This window comes from Liolophura sinensis, chromosome 8 (genome assembly GCF_032854445.1).
Source record: "Liolophura sinensis isolate JHLJ2023 chromosome 8, CUHK_Ljap_v2, whole genome shotgun sequence".
Lineage (NCBI taxonomy): Eukaryota > Metazoa > Mollusca > Polyplacophora > Chitonida > Chitonidae > Liolophura > Liolophura sinensis.
This window is the reverse complement of record NC_088302.1, coordinates 57,469,413-57,488,444: the sequence shown is the minus strand read 5'-3', so window position 1 is coordinate 57,488,444 and position 19,032 is coordinate 57,469,413. Positions and strand designations below refer to the sequence as shown.

Sequence of the window (19,032 nt, the reverse complement as noted above, 5' to 3'; positions counted from 1 at the left end):
ACAACCCCATACAGATCCATCTAGGCCAGTGCTCACAACCCCATACGGATCCATCTGGGCCAGTGCTCACTAACCCATACAGATCCATCTGGGCCAGTGCTCACAAATACATCCAGATCCAAGCAGCTGGGAAAACTCATTCTTTACAGCTATAGTTTTTCAAAAAATGTTCCAAACAGGATAACACTATTCTTCTGAACTTGTATTACATGTAGCGGCATTAGGGGTCATAAAATGTAAATGTAGAGAAATTCTGACATAAGATTTTACGAGTGACAATTTGCCCTGAGGAGGGATAGCCCTGATATGTGACTTTAGTGTGACAATGGTCTTTCTGCTTATGCTTATGTGTACTTTAGTTTTCTTTTCTTTCTCCAAGGACATAGAAAACTGTTTTTTGGGGTTTTTTTGTCAAAATGCTGTTATATCTTTGGTGTGATAAGTTACGACAGGAGTGAATGAGTGCTTGGGGTTTAACATCATGCTTTTTTTTCCATACAATTTTTCAGTCACATGACCAGGAGTTACCACAGGAAAATAGTTCCAGAAAGTCAGCGTGTCAACACCTGACCACACCTGCATGAGCTGCATGTACCTATCAGCGGCAATACCTAGTCATGATTCTGTTCATTTATGGTGGGGTACTGCTGCTGATATTACAAGTGTATAGTACATAGAGAACCCTAGCCTTGTATTACTTCACAGGACAAAATCCCTCATGAAGTGACAGGGCCCTAGTATTAAAAGCCTCCTGACTGGTCACATTACGTCACAGGGCAAAATCCCTCATGAAGTGACAAGGCCCTAGTGCTAAAAGCCTCCTGACTCGTCACATTACTTGACCACTGGATCTTTCATACTCACAAGCTTGAACAATTATGTTACATTTTCAAAGCTAGGTGTGCACCAGCACTGAGAAATTTCACTGCATGCAGAAGACTTATACAGATGACACTACAAGAGCAACACTTAAGAGAGAGTATGACATAATGTCAATTGAGAATTTCAGGAAGGACAAGCCGACACGCCAGACGTCGGGACTACCAGGCATGAGGACAACCCGACACGCCAGACGTCGGGACTACCAGGCATGAGGACAACCCGACACGCCAGACGTCGGGACTACCAGGCATGAGGACAACCCGACATGCCAGACGTCGGTACTACCAGGCATGAGGACAACCAAACACGCCAAACGTCGGGACTACCAGGCATGAGAACCAGACACACCAGATGTCAGGACGACCAGACCCACCAGACGTCAGGACCACCAGGCACACCAGACGTCTCGACAACCACACACACCAGACGTCAGGACAACCAGGCACCCCAGACGTCAGGACAACCAGACACACCAGACGTCAGGACAACCAGACCCACCAGACGTCAGGACAACCAGACCCACCAGACGTCAGGACCACCAGGCACACCAGATGTCAGGGCCACCAGACACACCAGACGTCAGGACAACCAGGCACCCCAGACGTCAGGACAACCAGACCCACCAGACGTCAGGACAACCAGACACACCAGACGTCAGGACCACCAGGCACACCAGACGTCAGGACCACCAGGCACACCAGACGTCAGGACCACCAGACACACCAGACGTCAGGACCACCACGCACACCAGACGTCAGGACAACCAGGCATCCCAGACGTCAGGACAACCACACACACCAGACGTCAGGACAACCAGGCACCCCAGACGTCAGGACAACCAGACCCACCAGACGTCAGGACAACCAGACACACCAGACGTCAGGACAACCAGGCACCCCAGACGTCAGGACAACCAGACACACCAGATATCAGGACAACCACACACACCAGACGTCAGGACAACCACACACACCAGACGTCAGGACAACCAGGCACCCCAGACGTCAGGACAACCAGACCCACCAGACGTCAGACCCACCAGACCTCAGGACGACCAGACACACCAGACGTCAGGACAACCAGACACACCAGACGACAGGACGACCAGACCCGCCAGACTTTAGGACAACCAGGCCCACCAGACGTCCGGACCACCAGACACACCAGACGTCAGGACGACCAGACACACCAGACGACAGGATGACCAGACACACCAGACGACAGGACGACCAGACCCGCCAGACGTTAGGACAACCAGACACGCCAGAGGTCAAGACAACCATACATGCCAGACGTCAGGACAACCACACACGCCAGACGACAGGACAATCAGACACACCAGACGTCAGGACAATCAGACATCAGGACAACCAGACACTCCAGACGTCAGGACAACCAGACATGCCTGACGTCTCGACAACCAGACACGCCAGATGTCTCGACAACCTTCTGCCTTCCACACGCCAGACGTTGGGACAACCAGACACGCCAGACATCAGGACAACCAGACACGCCAGACGTCTCGACAACCAGACACGCCAGAGGTCAGGACAACCAGACACGCCAGACGTCAGGACAACCAGTCACGCCAGACGTCAGGACAACCAGACACGCCAGACATCTCAACAACCAGACACGCCAGAGGTCAGGACAACCAGACACGCCAGATGTCAGGACAACCAGTCACGCCAGACGTTGGGACAACCAGATACGCCAGACATCAGGACAACCAGACACGCCAGACGTCTCGACGACCAGACACGCCAGACGTCTCGATAACCAGACACGCCAGACGTCAGGACAACCAGACACCCCAGACGTCAGGACAACCAGACACGCCAGACGTCTCGACGACCAGACACGCCAGACGTCTCGATAACCAGACACGCCAGACGTCAGGACAACCAGACACCCCAGACGTCAGGACAACCAGACACGCCAGACGTCTCGACAACCACACACACCAGATGTTGGGACAATCAGGCAAGCCCGGTGTCACCCACAGATATCCTGACCGTGCTACTGATCACAAACTTTCATCTGCCTAGACAGAAATGAAACGAATGACTTTCAACAGTAGTAGGATATAGAAATATTATAGACAACGAAGAAATATGCTAATCAATGTAAACCATTTCAACCCAGATAGGCTGCCTAAAAATTCAAATATTTGAATGTATTTAATTTTCTACAGAACTGTATAAATAAGCAAAGGCATTTCCTAACACTCTTCATTGAGGTCAACACCATTTTGAGTGCTTTATTTTCCTCTCACAGCTAAACAGGAAATGATTGACAGGAAAATATGCGAGAGATCACTGAGCGATACAGTCCTAGTCCAATATTAATTGACACACATGTAAGAATACCAATATCACTGGAGACCTTCACAAAACAGTCTCAATACTATAATCAGACAGATACCTACACATACATCCATGTTACAGCCAGAACTGTATTAGCCTGGTCAGTCTGCTAGGACATGCACACATACACTGTATCCTGCTCCAGCAGTTTATATTATAATCAGGTTTTTGGGTCAGCATGTACAGACAATGGAGCAAGTCCAGAGCTGTCCTCAACATTGCATATGAATCAGGTGAAAGCCTTCCACAGTTGTGGCTCATGACAATGAACTGCGTGGTACATTAGCACTAGAGGGCCGTGTGCAGTTCTGGTTCACAGCATGCCAAAGCCCTTGGAATAGGTGATAGCCTTCAGCAGGCGTTCCTTAAGCTTCTCCCTGCTGGTGTAGTCCGGCAGTAGCAGCACATTGAAACAGGTATGGGATGTGGGCAGCCTGTGGGAGACAAATAAAACCGGTAGTGAAACAAGCATGGGAAACAGGTATGGGATGTGGGAAGTCTGTGGGAGACAAATGAAACCGGTTATGAAACAAGCATGGGATGCAGGAAGCCTGTGGGAAACAAGTGAAACCAATAAGGAAACAGGTGTGAGATGTGGGGAGGCTGTAGGAGACAAATGAAACTGGTAATAAAACAGGTATGGGATGTGGGAGACTTGTGAGAGGCAAATAAAACCTTGTAATGAAACAGATATGGGATGTGGGAAGCTTGTGGGAGACAAATGAAACTGGTAATAAAACAGGTCTGGGATGTAGGAGGCCCGTGGGAGGCAAATAAAGCCTATTAATGAAACAGATCTGGGATGTAGGAACCTGTGGGAAACAAATAAAACAGGTATGAGATGTGGGAGCCTGTGGGAGAGAAATGATGTGGAGAGACTTGAGGAAAAAAATGAAATCTGTTAGGAAAAGAACAGAAAGGAACACAAACAAAATGTCCAAAACATGGAACAAGTACAGTGTAACAGAAGACAGAACAGAATGTGTTCTTTTTCCACCATAATCAAACTATTATACATACAATTAGTTTAAAGGTTGGAGTCTTTTTTTAGTTTTACAATTATTACACAATATTTCATTAATTATTCACTTCTGTTTAAAAATTTCACAGAAAAAAGAACAGAAACTTATTATTTCCGTACCACCTTACAAACATTTCTGGACTATTTGGGTGTGTGTAAGATACCTGTCAGAGTCAGGCCCATTTCTGGCAATGATCAGTTTGAGCTTCTCCAGGCCTCCCACAGGTACTCGGTCCGTACCAGTTGTAAACTGTAACAACTTCTTCTTCTGTTCCTCACTAAACTCATGGACGGTCTCCCAGAAAAACCTGAAAGAACAAATTCAGCGCTGAATTGTACTTGCTATTTACTTGGAACTATAGATACATGAGCAGCTCCATGGCAGATGAATTGTATGTATGGCAGATAACTGAGACAAACACATCCTTTTCACATTTCTGAGTAGAAACAGCCATGAAAAGACAATTTTATAAAATACATATCCCATTTGGATAAACAACTTCAAAGGATGTAATTTTTCAGATAGGTATAGTTGCTTGAAAATACAACATCATCCATTTCATGCTGCCTGAAGTTGTGGCATTCAAATCAACTGTTCAAGAAGTATTTTCACTGGTCTTGAGATAATAAACATTTCACTTCCACAAATATTTCCTGATGAGTAGATTTGTTAAAGTGCAACCGAATCTGTGCAGTATAAACAACTCACTACAATGTAACCAGTGTCAAGACTTACTTAATAGCTTGTGATGTCTTTGTGAAGCCTCCATCATATTCTGTGGCCTGCTCCAAAGCCTTGAAGTCAAATTTCTAGACAGAGAAACATGTTAACTTAGGACAACAGCATGTGTACAGCGGAAAAACACTAAAACCTTCCAATCAGAGTTTAAGTTGTAAGACAAAGCTTAGTACTCACTTTTCCAAACATCAACTGACATTTTACAGGAAGATTTTCTTACAGTTTAAGCTACATGAAATTGAAGTTCATACACTGTAGATACTCATGCAGTTTTTTAGCTCTAAACACGATATCTTCCATTTATTTACAATAAAATTCCTTCTGTATATCTTCCTACCAATGAGAAAACATTTTTCACTCATCTTCATTTTGAACAATTTCAACTATCTCCTTTAAACAATGATACACGGAAAACAAACTTTTCTTTCTAAACATCCAGGAATGTACAAACTAAGATGTCTAAAACCCAGACCGTGGGTGAGATAAGATGAATAAATGAAACACTTCAGGGAGAGCCTCCTACCTTGCTTCCACATACTAACAGCTCAATTTCCTCCGGCCTGAAGAGAAGTTTGAGTGGACTTTCTTCGGTTACCATTTGAAATCCTCGTTTGAATGCTCTGAACTGTTTCTCTATTGATTTGTTCAAGAGAAAATCTGCATACAAGTCAACAAACTCCTACAAAGGAAGACATCACATCATGTATCAGATTTCCATTGATTACAATTAATCTATTACTAAAAGATATTCACATTTATATGCATTTTGAAGTATTTTGCAGAGCTCAATGTTCTGAATAGAACAATACAACATAATAAAGTAATTACATGTATACAACATAATAAAGTTATTACATGTATACAACATAATCAAGTAATTACATGTATACAACATAATAAAGTTATTACATGTATACAATATAATCAAATAATTACATGTATACAACATAATCAAGTTATTACATGTATACAACATAATGTTCTGGATAAAAGACTAGGGCTGATGCCATGCTGCTGGATTGGAACAGTCAGAACCTAACTGGTCCAGGCCTAGTGGTCTCCAGTCACAACTCTTCATATAGGAGATACGCTCTCATTTTTTTATTTTTCTATGCACTAAGAGTTCATAAAGGCATGACGTGGTCACCCACCTGTCTGTTATCACTGGTTACAGGTATCTCATCACCTTTATCCTTCAAGTGGTGGCTAAGTTTGCAGCCAAATACATCGTGATAGCCAATACAGAACGTTTGTAGAAATGTGTTCTCCACATCGCCTTCATACCCCAGAATGTCCTTCAGGCTAGAGTACAACACCTGTACACATAACAATCAGACTTGATTATAACACCTGTACTTATGACAATCAGACCTGAGTATAACACCTGTACATATGGCAATCAGACCCGAGTATAACACCTGTAATTATGGTAATCAGCCCTGAGTACAACACCTTTACACATAACAATCAGACCTGAGTATAATACCTGTACACATAACAATCAGACCTGAGTATAACACCTGTACTTATGGCAATCAGACCTGACAATAACACCTGTAATTATGGTAATCAGACCTGAGAACAACACCTCTACACATAACAATCAGACCTGAGTATAATACCTGTATACATAACAATTAGACTTGAGTATAACACCTGTACTTATGACAATCAGACCAGAGTACAACGCCTGAAGGCACAAGAATCAGACCTGAGTATAACACCTGTACATGTGACAATCAGACCTGAGTATAACACCTGTACATGTAACAATCAGACCTGAGTATAACACCTATACATGTGACAATCAGACCTGAGTATAACACCTGTACATGTGACAATCAGACCTGAGTATAACACCAGTACATGTAACAATCAGACCTGAGTATAACACCTGTACATGTGACAATCAGACCTGAGTATAACACCAGTACATGTAACAATCAGACCTGAGTATAACACCTGTACATGTGACAATCAGACCTGAGCATAAACCTGTACATACAACAACCACATTTTCTAAATATAACACCCATGCCATAATCATGGCTAAGACATACCTGGCTAAATAGAATATTTTCACTTTCCAAATACAAAAACACAAGCTTAGATACCATACATGTTTGCTACTGTATAAGTCCTGGAAGTTCTCTGCTTCCATCATGCCATAAAACACCAGTTAGTTCATGATGGGATGCTTGAGATGAGAGGAAAACTGGACAGACTTGACAGAGCCCCTTGAAAACCCCCCACACCGGACCAGACAGTCAGAAAACATTCTGATCTGCCCGAAGCTGCAGCCTTGTTGGCTGGAGTAGGATTTGAACTCATCATCTCACTCATTGGGCTGAACTGTTCTCTACCAAACTTTCTTCTGACTTGCACCACTGGTGTGGGGAGAGTTTGTGATGGTATCTTATCTTTAAATAAGAAGCATGTTTTCATGCTTCTTTCACACAAACAAATACATTTTAAATTACATTACGATCAACATCTTCAGCTCAACAGGTTAAACTAGTAAGGGAGGTAATACTTACTGGGTCCATATCCACCAAGTCATCAAACGTCCCCAGCTTGCCCATCAGTTTTTTGTATACCACCATGGGGAAGTGTACATCAAGGATAGCACTGTTGTAGATGGCTAGACCCAGTACTATACCAATCAGAGTAAACTGACCATCATTCTCAAAAGACGTGGGGTTGAACCAGAACTGCTCGGTCTCCTCATTGTACGTGAACATGCCTGCAGCAAACAAATGCATGTTTCATGCATGCAGATGATACGAGAGTGAAGAAGAACAGTGACAATGCCCTTCAAATGAAATTTCAGCTTGAGGAAGACCCTGATTCACTAGGGTCATTTAGGTTAGGATTGATGACAGACTGCTTATCTCTTCAACTCCAAGCAATTTTCAAGTTTATGTGTATGACAACGAAGGAGTCCTTGGAGTGCATGTAGGTTTAATGTCCCTCCTTGTTGCAGTACGGATTTCCACTGCTCCTTTATCTAGTGCTGCTTCACTGAGACGATTTACCGAAGGCAATTAAAGCGCTTGACCCGAGCCATTATCCTTATACAGGTCAACCAGTCGTTGCACTACTCCCTTAATGATGATTGTCAAGCAAGGAAGCTACATGCACAACTTTCATTTATAGGTCCGAGGTGTGACCAGACCCAGGATTGACCCTGAGACCCTGATCTACCGCTCCCAAAGCCGCGTACATGTAGAAGATTATAACCTAACAGTGGTCACGATATGATAATTAAATTATCATAAAAACTTCTACCAGAAACACAGTTTTCTCACCATTTTCTCACATGTACTTACCAAAATCAGGATTAAACATTTCTTCCACGATGAGCTGGAAGAATTCCTTGGACACACCACCTTCGTCCAAGCCCTGCTCGCCCTCAAACTCCACAAATAACTGCTTCTTGAGGTCTGAGGGTTTCTCCATTGCCACCATTTCCAACTGTGAAGAAGTAATAAATACAGTGTATGAACAGGAAATGAAGAAGTATGAACAGGAAATGAAGAATTATTACCTACAGCATATGCACAGGGGGTGATGCAGTAGGGGTTGAGAAGTATGAACAGGAAATGAAGAAGTATGAACAAAGAATGAAGAATTAATACATACAGCATATGCACAGACGGTGATGAAGTATGCAAAATATATCAGGGGTGAAGAAGTAATGCATATGAACAGGAGGTGAAGAATACATATGAACAGGGGGTGAGAAGTATGAACAAAGAACGAAGAATTAATACATACAGCATATGCGCAGAGGGTGATGAAGTATGCGTAATATATCAGGGGTGAAGAAGTAATGCATATGAACAGGAGGTGAAGAATACATATGAACAGGGGGTGAGAAGTATGAACAGAGAATAAAGAATTAATACATACAGCATATGCGCAGAGGGTGATGAAGTATGCGTAATATATCAGGGGTGAAGAAGTAATACATATGAACAGGAGGTGAAGAATTCATATCAACAGGGGGTGAGAAGTATGAACAGAGAATGAAGAATAAATACATACCGCCTATGCACAGAGGGTGATGAAGTATGCGTAATATATCAGGGGTGAAGAAGTAATACATATGAACAGGAGGTGAAGAATTCATATCAACAGGGGGTGAAGAAGTAATACATGTATGATTAGAGGGCCGTACATGGAAAGGTCCGCAACAGCCAGAGGATGGTTGTGGGTTTCCGTCGGTCTTTGTCCAGTTTCCTCCCACCACAATGCTGGCCGCCGTTCTACAGTATGCCCGACACCTAAAATCCCTCAAAGTTGCACTTTGCCCAAAGTTATTTCACGTCTGACCACACCTGAAAAAAATTTTCCCCCTAGTCTCTTGGCATTTATTCTGAGTAAGATTTATTCTGACATAGTCTTGCCGCATTTTAAGTCTTCCTAGTCACATGGACGATGAACGGGCGACATTCAGCCACCTGTCTCTTGCTCCCCTGTGGATGCACAAGGTTTATACTGTTCCTGAGAAAAGTATTCACATTAAAAATTAAATATATGTATGGTTGTATGGTGGAAAAAAAATGTCACTGACCAGTTCGTGTTTGTAAACTGTAAGTGACAAAAATTAAAAAGGAGTTTGATTTTTTTTTTTTTTTGGACCATGGATGCATGGTGCCTGTACGACTGATTTACTTTTATATGACACTCTAATTTTTTTGAAAATCAGTTCATCAAACGAACCACGACTTTCCTATGAGATACGTGAAAGAACGTGGAAGTCGTGAAGAAGTCGATGATCGGCCACAATATGAGCGCAACTTCAATGTAGTCAATGTGTCTTCGAATCCATGCGTCCATGCGTCATGAATCTAAAACCGATGAGGGAAGTCAGGTGGTGGGCGTACCTTATAAGTGAAATATTCTTGAGTACAGCTTAAAACACGAATTATTGAAATAAATAAATGGTTAAAGGTGAAGAACTAATACATATAAATAAGACATGAAGTAATACATATGAACAGGGGTGAAGAAGTAATACATCTGAACAGGTGTGAAGAAGTAATACATATGGACAGGTGTGAAGAAGTAAAACACATGAGCTTGGGATGTAGAAGTAATACATATTTGGGGGTGAAGAAGTAATACATATGCACAGGTGCGAAGAAGTAATACATATGAACAGGGGTGAAGAAGTAATACCTATGAACAGGGTGTGAAGGAGTAATATGCATGAACAGGGTGTGAAGAAGTAATATGTATGAACAGGAAGAGCAGAAGTAATATGTATGAACAGGAGGTAAAGAAGTAATATATATGAACAGGAGGTGAAGAAGTAATGTGTATGAACAGGAGAAGCAATATGTATGAACAGGAGGTGAAGAAGTAATGTGTATGAACAGGAGGAAGAGAAGTAATATGTATTAACAGGAGGTGAAGAAGTAATACATGTACCTATCAAGTCCACTACATGTAGCATGTTATTCTTCAAACTCCTCTCAAGTTAACAGAGATGTACAGCAGAGCAATTTTGTAGTATTTTAGGGACACTGTTTCCTAAAAGTATTTGCTATATGAGGCCCTTAAGACCAAAAAATGCACCCAGACAAAGAAGACTTTCTTTAACAAGTACTTTCAGCTTTTTGTTCAAGGTCACATACACGTAAACAAGCTAGGAAGTGGTTGTGGATTCGCATCATGGATTTTTGTCCTGAAAAATTCAACACTTCAGCAAGCACAATAAACATATCAACATCTACATGCGCAAAAAAAATCACAGAAATCAGGGAAGCAATAGATAAGTACCAACCCCAACTAAGGCATCGTCAATGAGGTGATCCCTTCGAACACGAAGCCGCAAAAACGGCATAGATGGATCTCCGTGAACAATGGCATGAAGCCAGGAAGTTCTTCTCTCATTCAGCATCCTCATGCGGTTGTCAAAATACATGCTCATGTGCTTGGAGGCCGTCGTCAGAATAAAACTATGGTTGACAAAGGAAAATTTGGACCTGTCATCAGCTCTGTAATTTGCATAGTCTGTGGGAATATCTATATACTCACTCAAAGGTTCATTCACAAACATTTCAAACGGGATCAAAGGTTTGCGACAGTTGATGGGATCAACGCCCAACTCTTTACCTAATGGGTCTTCTTTATGCTGGCGGGGCTCTTTAGCGTCTCGACCCACTGCCCCTTGAAACAGATCACTAAATGGGTCATCGGACACAACAAGGTTTTTCTCAGCTTCTAGGACACTTTCTGAGTCCATTTTACCTCCACATATACTAGCATAGTAGAGGATCTTCATGACCTTGGCAGTCCCCGCAATACAGTCATCATCACTAACACTGGAAGGTCCACTCCACGTCCCCTCACCCTTTATCACCTTCACAGTGATCAGCTGCTGGAGCGACTCCACCATCTGATGTAGCCGCTCAGATTCAAACGTTGACCAGTACCGCGCTAACTTGGCCTGAGCTTTCAGCGGCAAATTGCCCATGGCTTTACACAACTCGGGAAAAGCACTCTCTACAAACTCAGGACTCTGCAAACAAGGAATTTCCATAACAATGATAAAAATATTTAAATAGTTTTGGTCTTTGTCCAGTGGCTTGTTGTATCTTAGGTCAATGTCCACTGTGCGTGAGAGATATAACAACGCGTTGATGAGCGCCCCCTGGAATGGATGGTCCGGAATGTCCATGAGGGCTGCGTATGACCTTCTTAAGGAACCAATGTCCACATCAAAACTATTCCCCTCCAGATGCTGGTCTTTGCCTGCACTGGTGCACTCATCTGTCCGTAACCTGACAGCGGCTAGTTCATCATCTTCTGATCCTGCCTTGTCATCTGTGTCCTTGTCTAAGTCACCCTGCATAGCTCGAATTTCTTCTTTTGGAACAGGACTTTGGCGAAAGCTTAACATCAGAGACTCAGGGTTGTTGTACACTTCTCCGATAGTCCGAATAAGGAGGGAATAACTGCCTGCAGTTTTACACACCTGTATGATGTTCAACAGTTTCTCCTCTGTCAAATACTTTATTTCCTTCAAAACTGAAATGAAAATGTATATATATTCGAACATCTATTTTGGTTTCTATTATTCATTTCATCTTCTTGATACATATAAATAATAAATTACAAAATATATATATGTAGAAATATTCTCTTACCCACTTATCTTACTTTACATGAACATATTACCTAACTTCATTGTGTTTCACAAGGTACTGAAGATCATTCCAAAATATAAATGGCACCCTAACTATCATTTTGATAGGAGACAGAGCCAGCTGGCCAGCCAAGAGCCAGATACAGTAGTGCGTGCTTACTGGTTAACTGTTTGCGTTCACCAATGAGAGAACAAAGTAACACTTTGTGGCCTTGAATGAGAGACTGTAAAGAGCCAGTCAAGGACCGGGTGTGTTAACCGAGAACCTTCAATGTCATCCATCCAATCTTTATAACCATGATGCCTGAAGATCAGTTTATATTTTACATCAAGATTGGAGTGGTTACCTGCTGATTTCTCAACCACAGCTGTATTTTGTGCAGCACTGCTCTTGCAGCTTGACTGTGTGGCCTGTGTCCCACCCTCCCTACTCGTCTCCCCTGTTCCCACACCCTCCTGCTTCCCTTGGGTAGAGGGACCATCTGCCATCCTCACTACAGCCGCCCTGCTAGTTGAGGCTTCCCCTCCCTCTGCATCCTGCTGACGGGCTACCTTTGATCGTTCACCGTCGCACAAACTGGCAGCCTTCTTGAAGAGTTCAATAGCGTGCACGGCCATTTGACTTTTGGTGGCATTTTTGAGACAGAAGACTGTGCTGGAGGCACAGTGAGCATTCTCACAGTTGGGGTTGCCACAACCATCTGTCAGCTGGTAGTAGTACCTCTCAATTAACTGTTTGGCAGCAGCTCTCTTCCTGGTGACACACAAACACAACAGTCTGTATCATTCTAACCTGAATGTAACTTGTGTTACCTATAAAGTCTGTACAATCCAATGATCAATATCAAACACAAATATCACCCATCACATGTTCAAAGTCTGACATACTGAACAAGTGGATATCAGTTTTAAGTTTTATAACAAGCTATTAGGATTCTAACAGATGTATGCTATTTTAACTTCCAAACCTACTTTCTCCACAAACATCTACACAAAAAGGTTTACAGTGCACTTCTTGTGTTTATCCAATTCAAAGAGATGGTATAAAAGACTCTGTAGAGTGAATATGAAAACATCATAACTTACTGAGAACATGTCAAATGTAAGAGGAGATAAAGAAAAAGCACATCATTATCCATATTCATTATTAAGCATACCTAAAACAAAGTTGCAGTCCTTCAGATTACTCTGCACAGTACAAATGCTACATATGACTATGTAGAATGCATTTATCTGTAAGCTGGATGAACTCTGCATGACTGAGCATTTTTACATAAAGTAGAATATGATTGAGAGAGTGAGAGAGGGAGAGAGTGACTGCTTTGGGCTTAACGTTGTACGACATACGAGTCTTTAGAGTGCACATAATGTGCCTTCTTGTTGCAGGACGGATTTCCACCAGTCTTTTATCTAGTGCTGCGTCAATGAGACGACTTACCGAAGGCAAGCCCCGCCCGAGCCATTATACTGATACGGGTCAACCAGTTGTTGCACTATCCCCTTCATGCTGAACGCCAAGCAAGGAAGTTACAACTTCCTCTTTTAAAGTCTTAGGTGTGACTCGCTCCAGGATTGCCCCTGGATCTACCGCCTTCCGAAGCAGACTGTGCTATCCGGGCCGGTCTCATAGAATTTGAGATTTACCGTATAGTCAAAGGGAGAGGCATTCACATCTTTATCAAGTGGTGGATAATTACTTACATTTCCTCGTTTTCTGCTTCAGGGTTGACAGATGACACGCTGATGTTACTGTGGAATATCAGATAAGAAACCTCAAAACATATACTTAAGGAGAGTCACAATTCTTTAGATGAGACAGACACTAAAAGCTGACTTAAAGCTGAAGCTGGCCCTCACACCTTTAATTTAACCTGGGTGTCGCTACAACTGCATCACTTGTATCAATTTTGATATGAGTGAATATGGTAACGTCAGCAGCTGTCAACTTACGCTAGAGACAACATGGTGACAAGCGGTGTGTTGTGTTGCGGTAAATGGGTGGGAGAGATTTTGTTATTAGTAAGTCACAGCAGCTATGTGTAAAAATACGAATAGAATGCAGGCTTTCCTAGTGTTCCTTCCTGATGTGGAGCGCAATTTCACAGATGCACAGCCTGGGCTGAACTGAATGATGCAGAGGTTAACTTTCACTTTGAAGCGAGTGTCATTTGTACCAATGGTACACAAGTTAGTTCAGTAAACATCAGAGCAATTGCACCTACAATGGTTTCACATGCAACATTCTTACTCTCCCGAATCCATTGATAATTATATTTCATAAAGAACACTGCCAATCATAATCTGTCATACTTTGATCATATGAATAGGGCCAGAGATTCGTGGCCAGCTGCAAGGTCTATCCATATGACAGTTTACCCTCAAAGGTTAATGTAAGTTTCATGTCGGTTGTCAACCGACTTGGAATAATGTGTTGTTGTTGTTGAAATTTTGACGGAGAGGTTACCTGGCGGCCAAATTCTCTTCCTGAGCACCGTTTCCTTTGTTTGAACTCATACGCAAGGATAGTATTTACACATAAATTCCCTTAGTCTAATTCAGCAGCAGGATGGTATGCCACCTAGATCGGGGGTAAACCCTTATATACAGCAAATTGTAAGCAACTAACAGAACCTCTGATACCACATTGTCGCCATCTTGCTTAGGTTACAAAATTAGCAGCCTCGGTTTCAAAGTCAATCTGCTTTCCATATTATGATCATCGCTGTCATATCACAACAACGTCTGCCTCTATTACAGAATACCTCTTTTGTGTATTAGGATAATTGGAATTTCTACCTCAAGTAATAAATGGAACTAAATCAAGAAAAGGGGAAAAAATATCCGCAGAAGAACCAAAATTGAATACACAAATTTGTGCACGGAAACGATGACAGGGGAGGTAACCACCCATTGCCTTGGTAAAACGGCATGCCTGCGAATAGAGTCCCCTGATGACCACGCCAATGACGACTGGCTTAACAATGTTTATCTCTGATCAAGATTGGAATGTCTAAGAACAGGTTATGTCTCGATTTAAGAAATATTTACTTGTAAGTGCCGATTAAATTAATGTCGGGATGTGTCATTTATTTGATTTTATTAAGCTCCTGAATATTTTTTATCTTCAGATATCCAATTTAAAATTCAAGGAAATGACTCATGTTTTGAAACTTGTTTGAAATTCCTAAAGTATAAAACCTTTAAAATTGAATTTCTTGACTTCGAATACTTTTTTTTTTTGTTTTAGTTTTTTTTTATGCTGAAGATAATGAGAAAATCAGATTTTCTCTTCGATGTATTTGACATTATCATCAGGGTTCGAGATCACTGAGTCGGGCCCCGACCAAGTAATTACCCGAATGGCTGATTATCTCGGGACAAGCTATCAAGGACACCTATATGTTCCGGAATGTTGTAATTTGGGCCTATAGAGAATTGAATTTATCGACAGCTACAGATACCTCTGCTACGGGTAGTTTGCTGTCACTGTAGGCCTAACTGCCACTTAGGGAGCACGATGGCCACATTAGAACTCACAGATGGCCTGGGATGTGCTCGACGATTCACGGGGACAAAAGTGAGAAATCTTAACCGAATTAACACACACGTAAATCTATCAAGTGTCTTTAACCATCGTGAAATTTTCTTTTATATTTTAATTATTCAATTCTGAGACTTGTACGATGGCGATCAATTTTATGCATGGGTGAAGGAAACTGGATTGCCCCACTGGTAGACTTTGTTTCTGACGAACATCCCCACGTCTGACGTGCAAACTATAACCCAACCGTACATGTACCGGTAGCCGGTACGTAAGTTTGGGTCAACAGCCACGTGAGCGTCGGCGCCCGCTTATTGCCGCCATGAACAAGCACTGAGAACAGAAGAAACCATAAAGTTGCTTGTTAACGACCGGTATTGAGCCCTCACCTGGCGATTAGAGAAAGCTTGTTGCTATTGACCTGATCATCATTATCTATGACACAAATATATCTGAACAGTGAGTCTGTGACTCACACAAGAAAACTCGAGTATAGCTGATCAGAATGCAGGAAAAAGTGGTCTGTTGAGTCTGGACACCATATACATGTATTGTATACGAAATCCTACAAAATACAGTCGTTAATATCTCACACGTATACACTTAGTGCTATATTACCAAAGGGGACTTTGTGACGCTTATATATTACCGTGCTGAACAGGCCAGCTCATTAATTATTGTAGCTCTGGCTCCAATCACATTTAAGTCAAAACTTCAATCATTAGATTTTCCTTTCCGATATTTTAGCTGGAATTTGTTGTACAATAAGCTACGCAGAGATTACCTTGTCAAGCAATAGTTCGACCTTGTTACATAAGAAATAACAAAAAGTGATCTTGTGCTCAAGATCGGCTGTGCTTTATGAGGATGTCTCGCACGAAAGTGATGCTAGGCACGGCTGTGCTTTCTGCAGACGTCTCGTATGAAAGTGACGCAACATGAACACCCGTTCTTAATGAGGAAAGTGATACTAGGAACGGTTGTACTTTCTGCAGATGTCTCACGCTACATGAGCCCCGGTCATCATGGGGAAGGTGAGACAAGGAACGGTTGTGCTTTCTGTAGATGTCTCACATGAAATCGCTGCTGCGTGAACCCCCGTTCTTCATGAGGATATATCACATAAAAGTGAGGCTATGGGAACGGTTGTGCTCTTTGAGGATGTCTCGCATGAAAGCGACGCTACAATAACACCCGTTATTTATGAGGAAAGTGACGCCAGGAACGATTGCGCTTTCCGCAGATGTCTCACATGAAAGCCACACTACATGAAACCACATTCTTTATGAGGAAAGTGACTCAAGGAACGCTTGTGCTTTCTGCGGGTGTCTCACATGAAAGTGACGCTTTGAAAACGATTGTACTTTCTGAGGATATAGCACACGAAAGTGACATTACTAGGAACAGTTGTACTTTCTGCAGTTGTCACAGCCACTAACCATAATAAACGTTCCTGCTTAAAAGTCGCACCACCAATATCCTGGCCAATATTCAACAAAAAGCAAGAAACTAAGAACGCATACAAATCAACAAATGAGGACACACTCATGTAAAGATAAACAGCAAGCAGTTTTAAACAATAACGCAAATGCACAAAACATGTGTTCGGCGAATAAATTGAATCAGTAGCCTATTCAACTCGTGTACTATGTCAGTTCACAAGTTTTTGTTAATCAAGACACGCTGGGCGTCGATTGCAACCATTCATTCTTCAACAGGATGAATGTACTTCTCCCTCGCCCGCAGTTAAGTGGGTTTCGACACAGTTATGAAACAGTGCCAAAGACTCCAGATATACTCCATGTTAGACTTGTTAATTTGACTAATATACTCTGAAAATATGTTGTAACACATATTGCTACACATATTTTATCATGCTGAACTATCATGTCAGAACAGAGACTATGGCCAGGAGGAAGAGCCCGAGTAACGGAGCTTCATTGAGGCTCCTGCTCACATGAGGGAGCTGGGGCGTTCCAGACGTTCCAGTTCTGATGGAAAGTACTCTGTCCAAAAGGCCATACGCCTAGGAAACAGCATGTGGTCAGCAGAGACAGCGCTGGTGAGGATGTCAAGCTGGAGATACACCTGGTTGTCTAGCTCAAACTGTGGCCATTGGACGAGGGAGGTGGCATTGACTCTGGTCTCGGGTGTGATGGGAGTCCTGTGGGGATAGAGATATGTCATGTATAAGCCAGTCTGGACAAAGTTAAGTGAGCACCGATGTGTGATTACAGTATATTAACGACTAATGGTAAAGTTTCGCCACATTTAGCAACAGGAAGTGGTCAGTCTTGGGACTATTTGATATTTCCCAGTTTTGACAAAGTTTGTACAGTACGTCATGACCTTCCAACAAAAGGTCTCAAATATCTGGGAGAAATCAAAGCCTTTTTTGTTTGCAAAGTTCGCAGAGCTTCATTTGCACGATATGCTTGCAGAAAACCTTTTTCGAGAAAAAAAACGAGGCTAAGAGTTCTGGCCGCACGGCCCTTCATGATAAGGTGAAATACGAATGAATAACTCAATGATTGTGGTTTACGCCATATTGACAGTGCCTCGGGAATATGGTGGTGAAAGCATGTCAGAATCAGGCAAGTGTTGTCATCCGACATGAGAATGATAGCATGCAAAATATGAACAACACGAAACAGAAAAATAAAAAATAATTGAAAGAAAAACAGTTTAAAGTCGAAAATCCCATTAAATTTAGCCCTCATACAATAACCTTAAAATAACTGTTAAATAAGTAACTACAATTTCGCCATGCAGCAACGCTGGATTAAAGGTCACACGAAACATATCACACTCTAAGATATGTGTGTAGGGCCTAAAAACAAAGCTCCACACAATCTTGCTTTCACTTTTTAAACGCATGGTTGGCAAAACATGTAATGAGAAAAGGTGTTTAGCTTGAAATATGGAGGCATTAAACACGTGGAGGGCACAGAATACTTTATGTCTGCGAATGTTTACCACCAAAACACATGGTAAGCTAAACATGTTTGATACCTATGCACAAAGCAACTGCAAACCTCCACGCATTACTCGCTTCCATTTTTTAAATATGTCATCATCTAAGCATGTATGAAAAAGGTGATTAGGTTGCTCTACTGTGGAATTAATTGTCTTCATTCACACCTATACTTAACGAAGGTCTGTACAAGTATGCAACATTTAACCATTCAATATGAAATATTGAAGTAACGTTGAAAATGACATTAAACGATAGCAAACAAACAGATCTCTCACAAAACTTACAACCATTCTACCTGAATACCACACCACTATTGTACTCCAACCAATGTCCAATCACATGGGGTTTTT

At 42.2% G+C, this 19,032-nt stretch overlaps 2 protein-coding genes across 2 annotated transcripts; one reads left to right on the top strand and one right to left on the bottom strand.

The window, feature by feature from the left end:
* The first annotated feature begins 1,147 nt into the window (after positions 1 to 1,147).
* LOC135473715 (basic salivary proline-rich protein 4-like) lies at positions 1,148 to 2,086 on the top strand. The gene has a single exon (XM_064753580.1). The coding sequence runs from the start codon at positions 1,148 to 1,150 to the stop codon at positions 2,084 to 2,086; it is 939 nt and encodes a 312-aa protein (XP_064609650.1).
* A 664-nt stretch (positions 2,087 to 2,750) lies between these two features.
* On the bottom strand, positions 2,751 to 14,832 carry LOC135472398 (ubiquitin-protein ligase E3A-like). The gene is made up of 11 exons (XM_064751881.1): positions 14,629 to 14,832; positions 13,866 to 13,913; positions 12,512 to 12,918; positions 10,800 to 12,046; positions 8,338 to 8,482; positions 7,546 to 7,751; positions 6,160 to 6,324; positions 5,532 to 5,687; positions 5,006 to 5,079; positions 4,434 to 4,577; positions 2,751 to 3,682 (listed from the first exon to the last, which is right to left on the bottom strand). Exons 1-11 carry the CDS (start codon positions 14,676 to 14,678, stop codon positions 3,562 to 3,564), a joined length of 2,763 nt encoding a protein of 920 aa, XP_064607951.1. The 5' UTR covers positions 14,679 to 14,832; the 3' UTR covers positions 2,751 to 3,561.
* Positions 14,833 to 19,032: the final 4,200 nt, after the last annotated feature.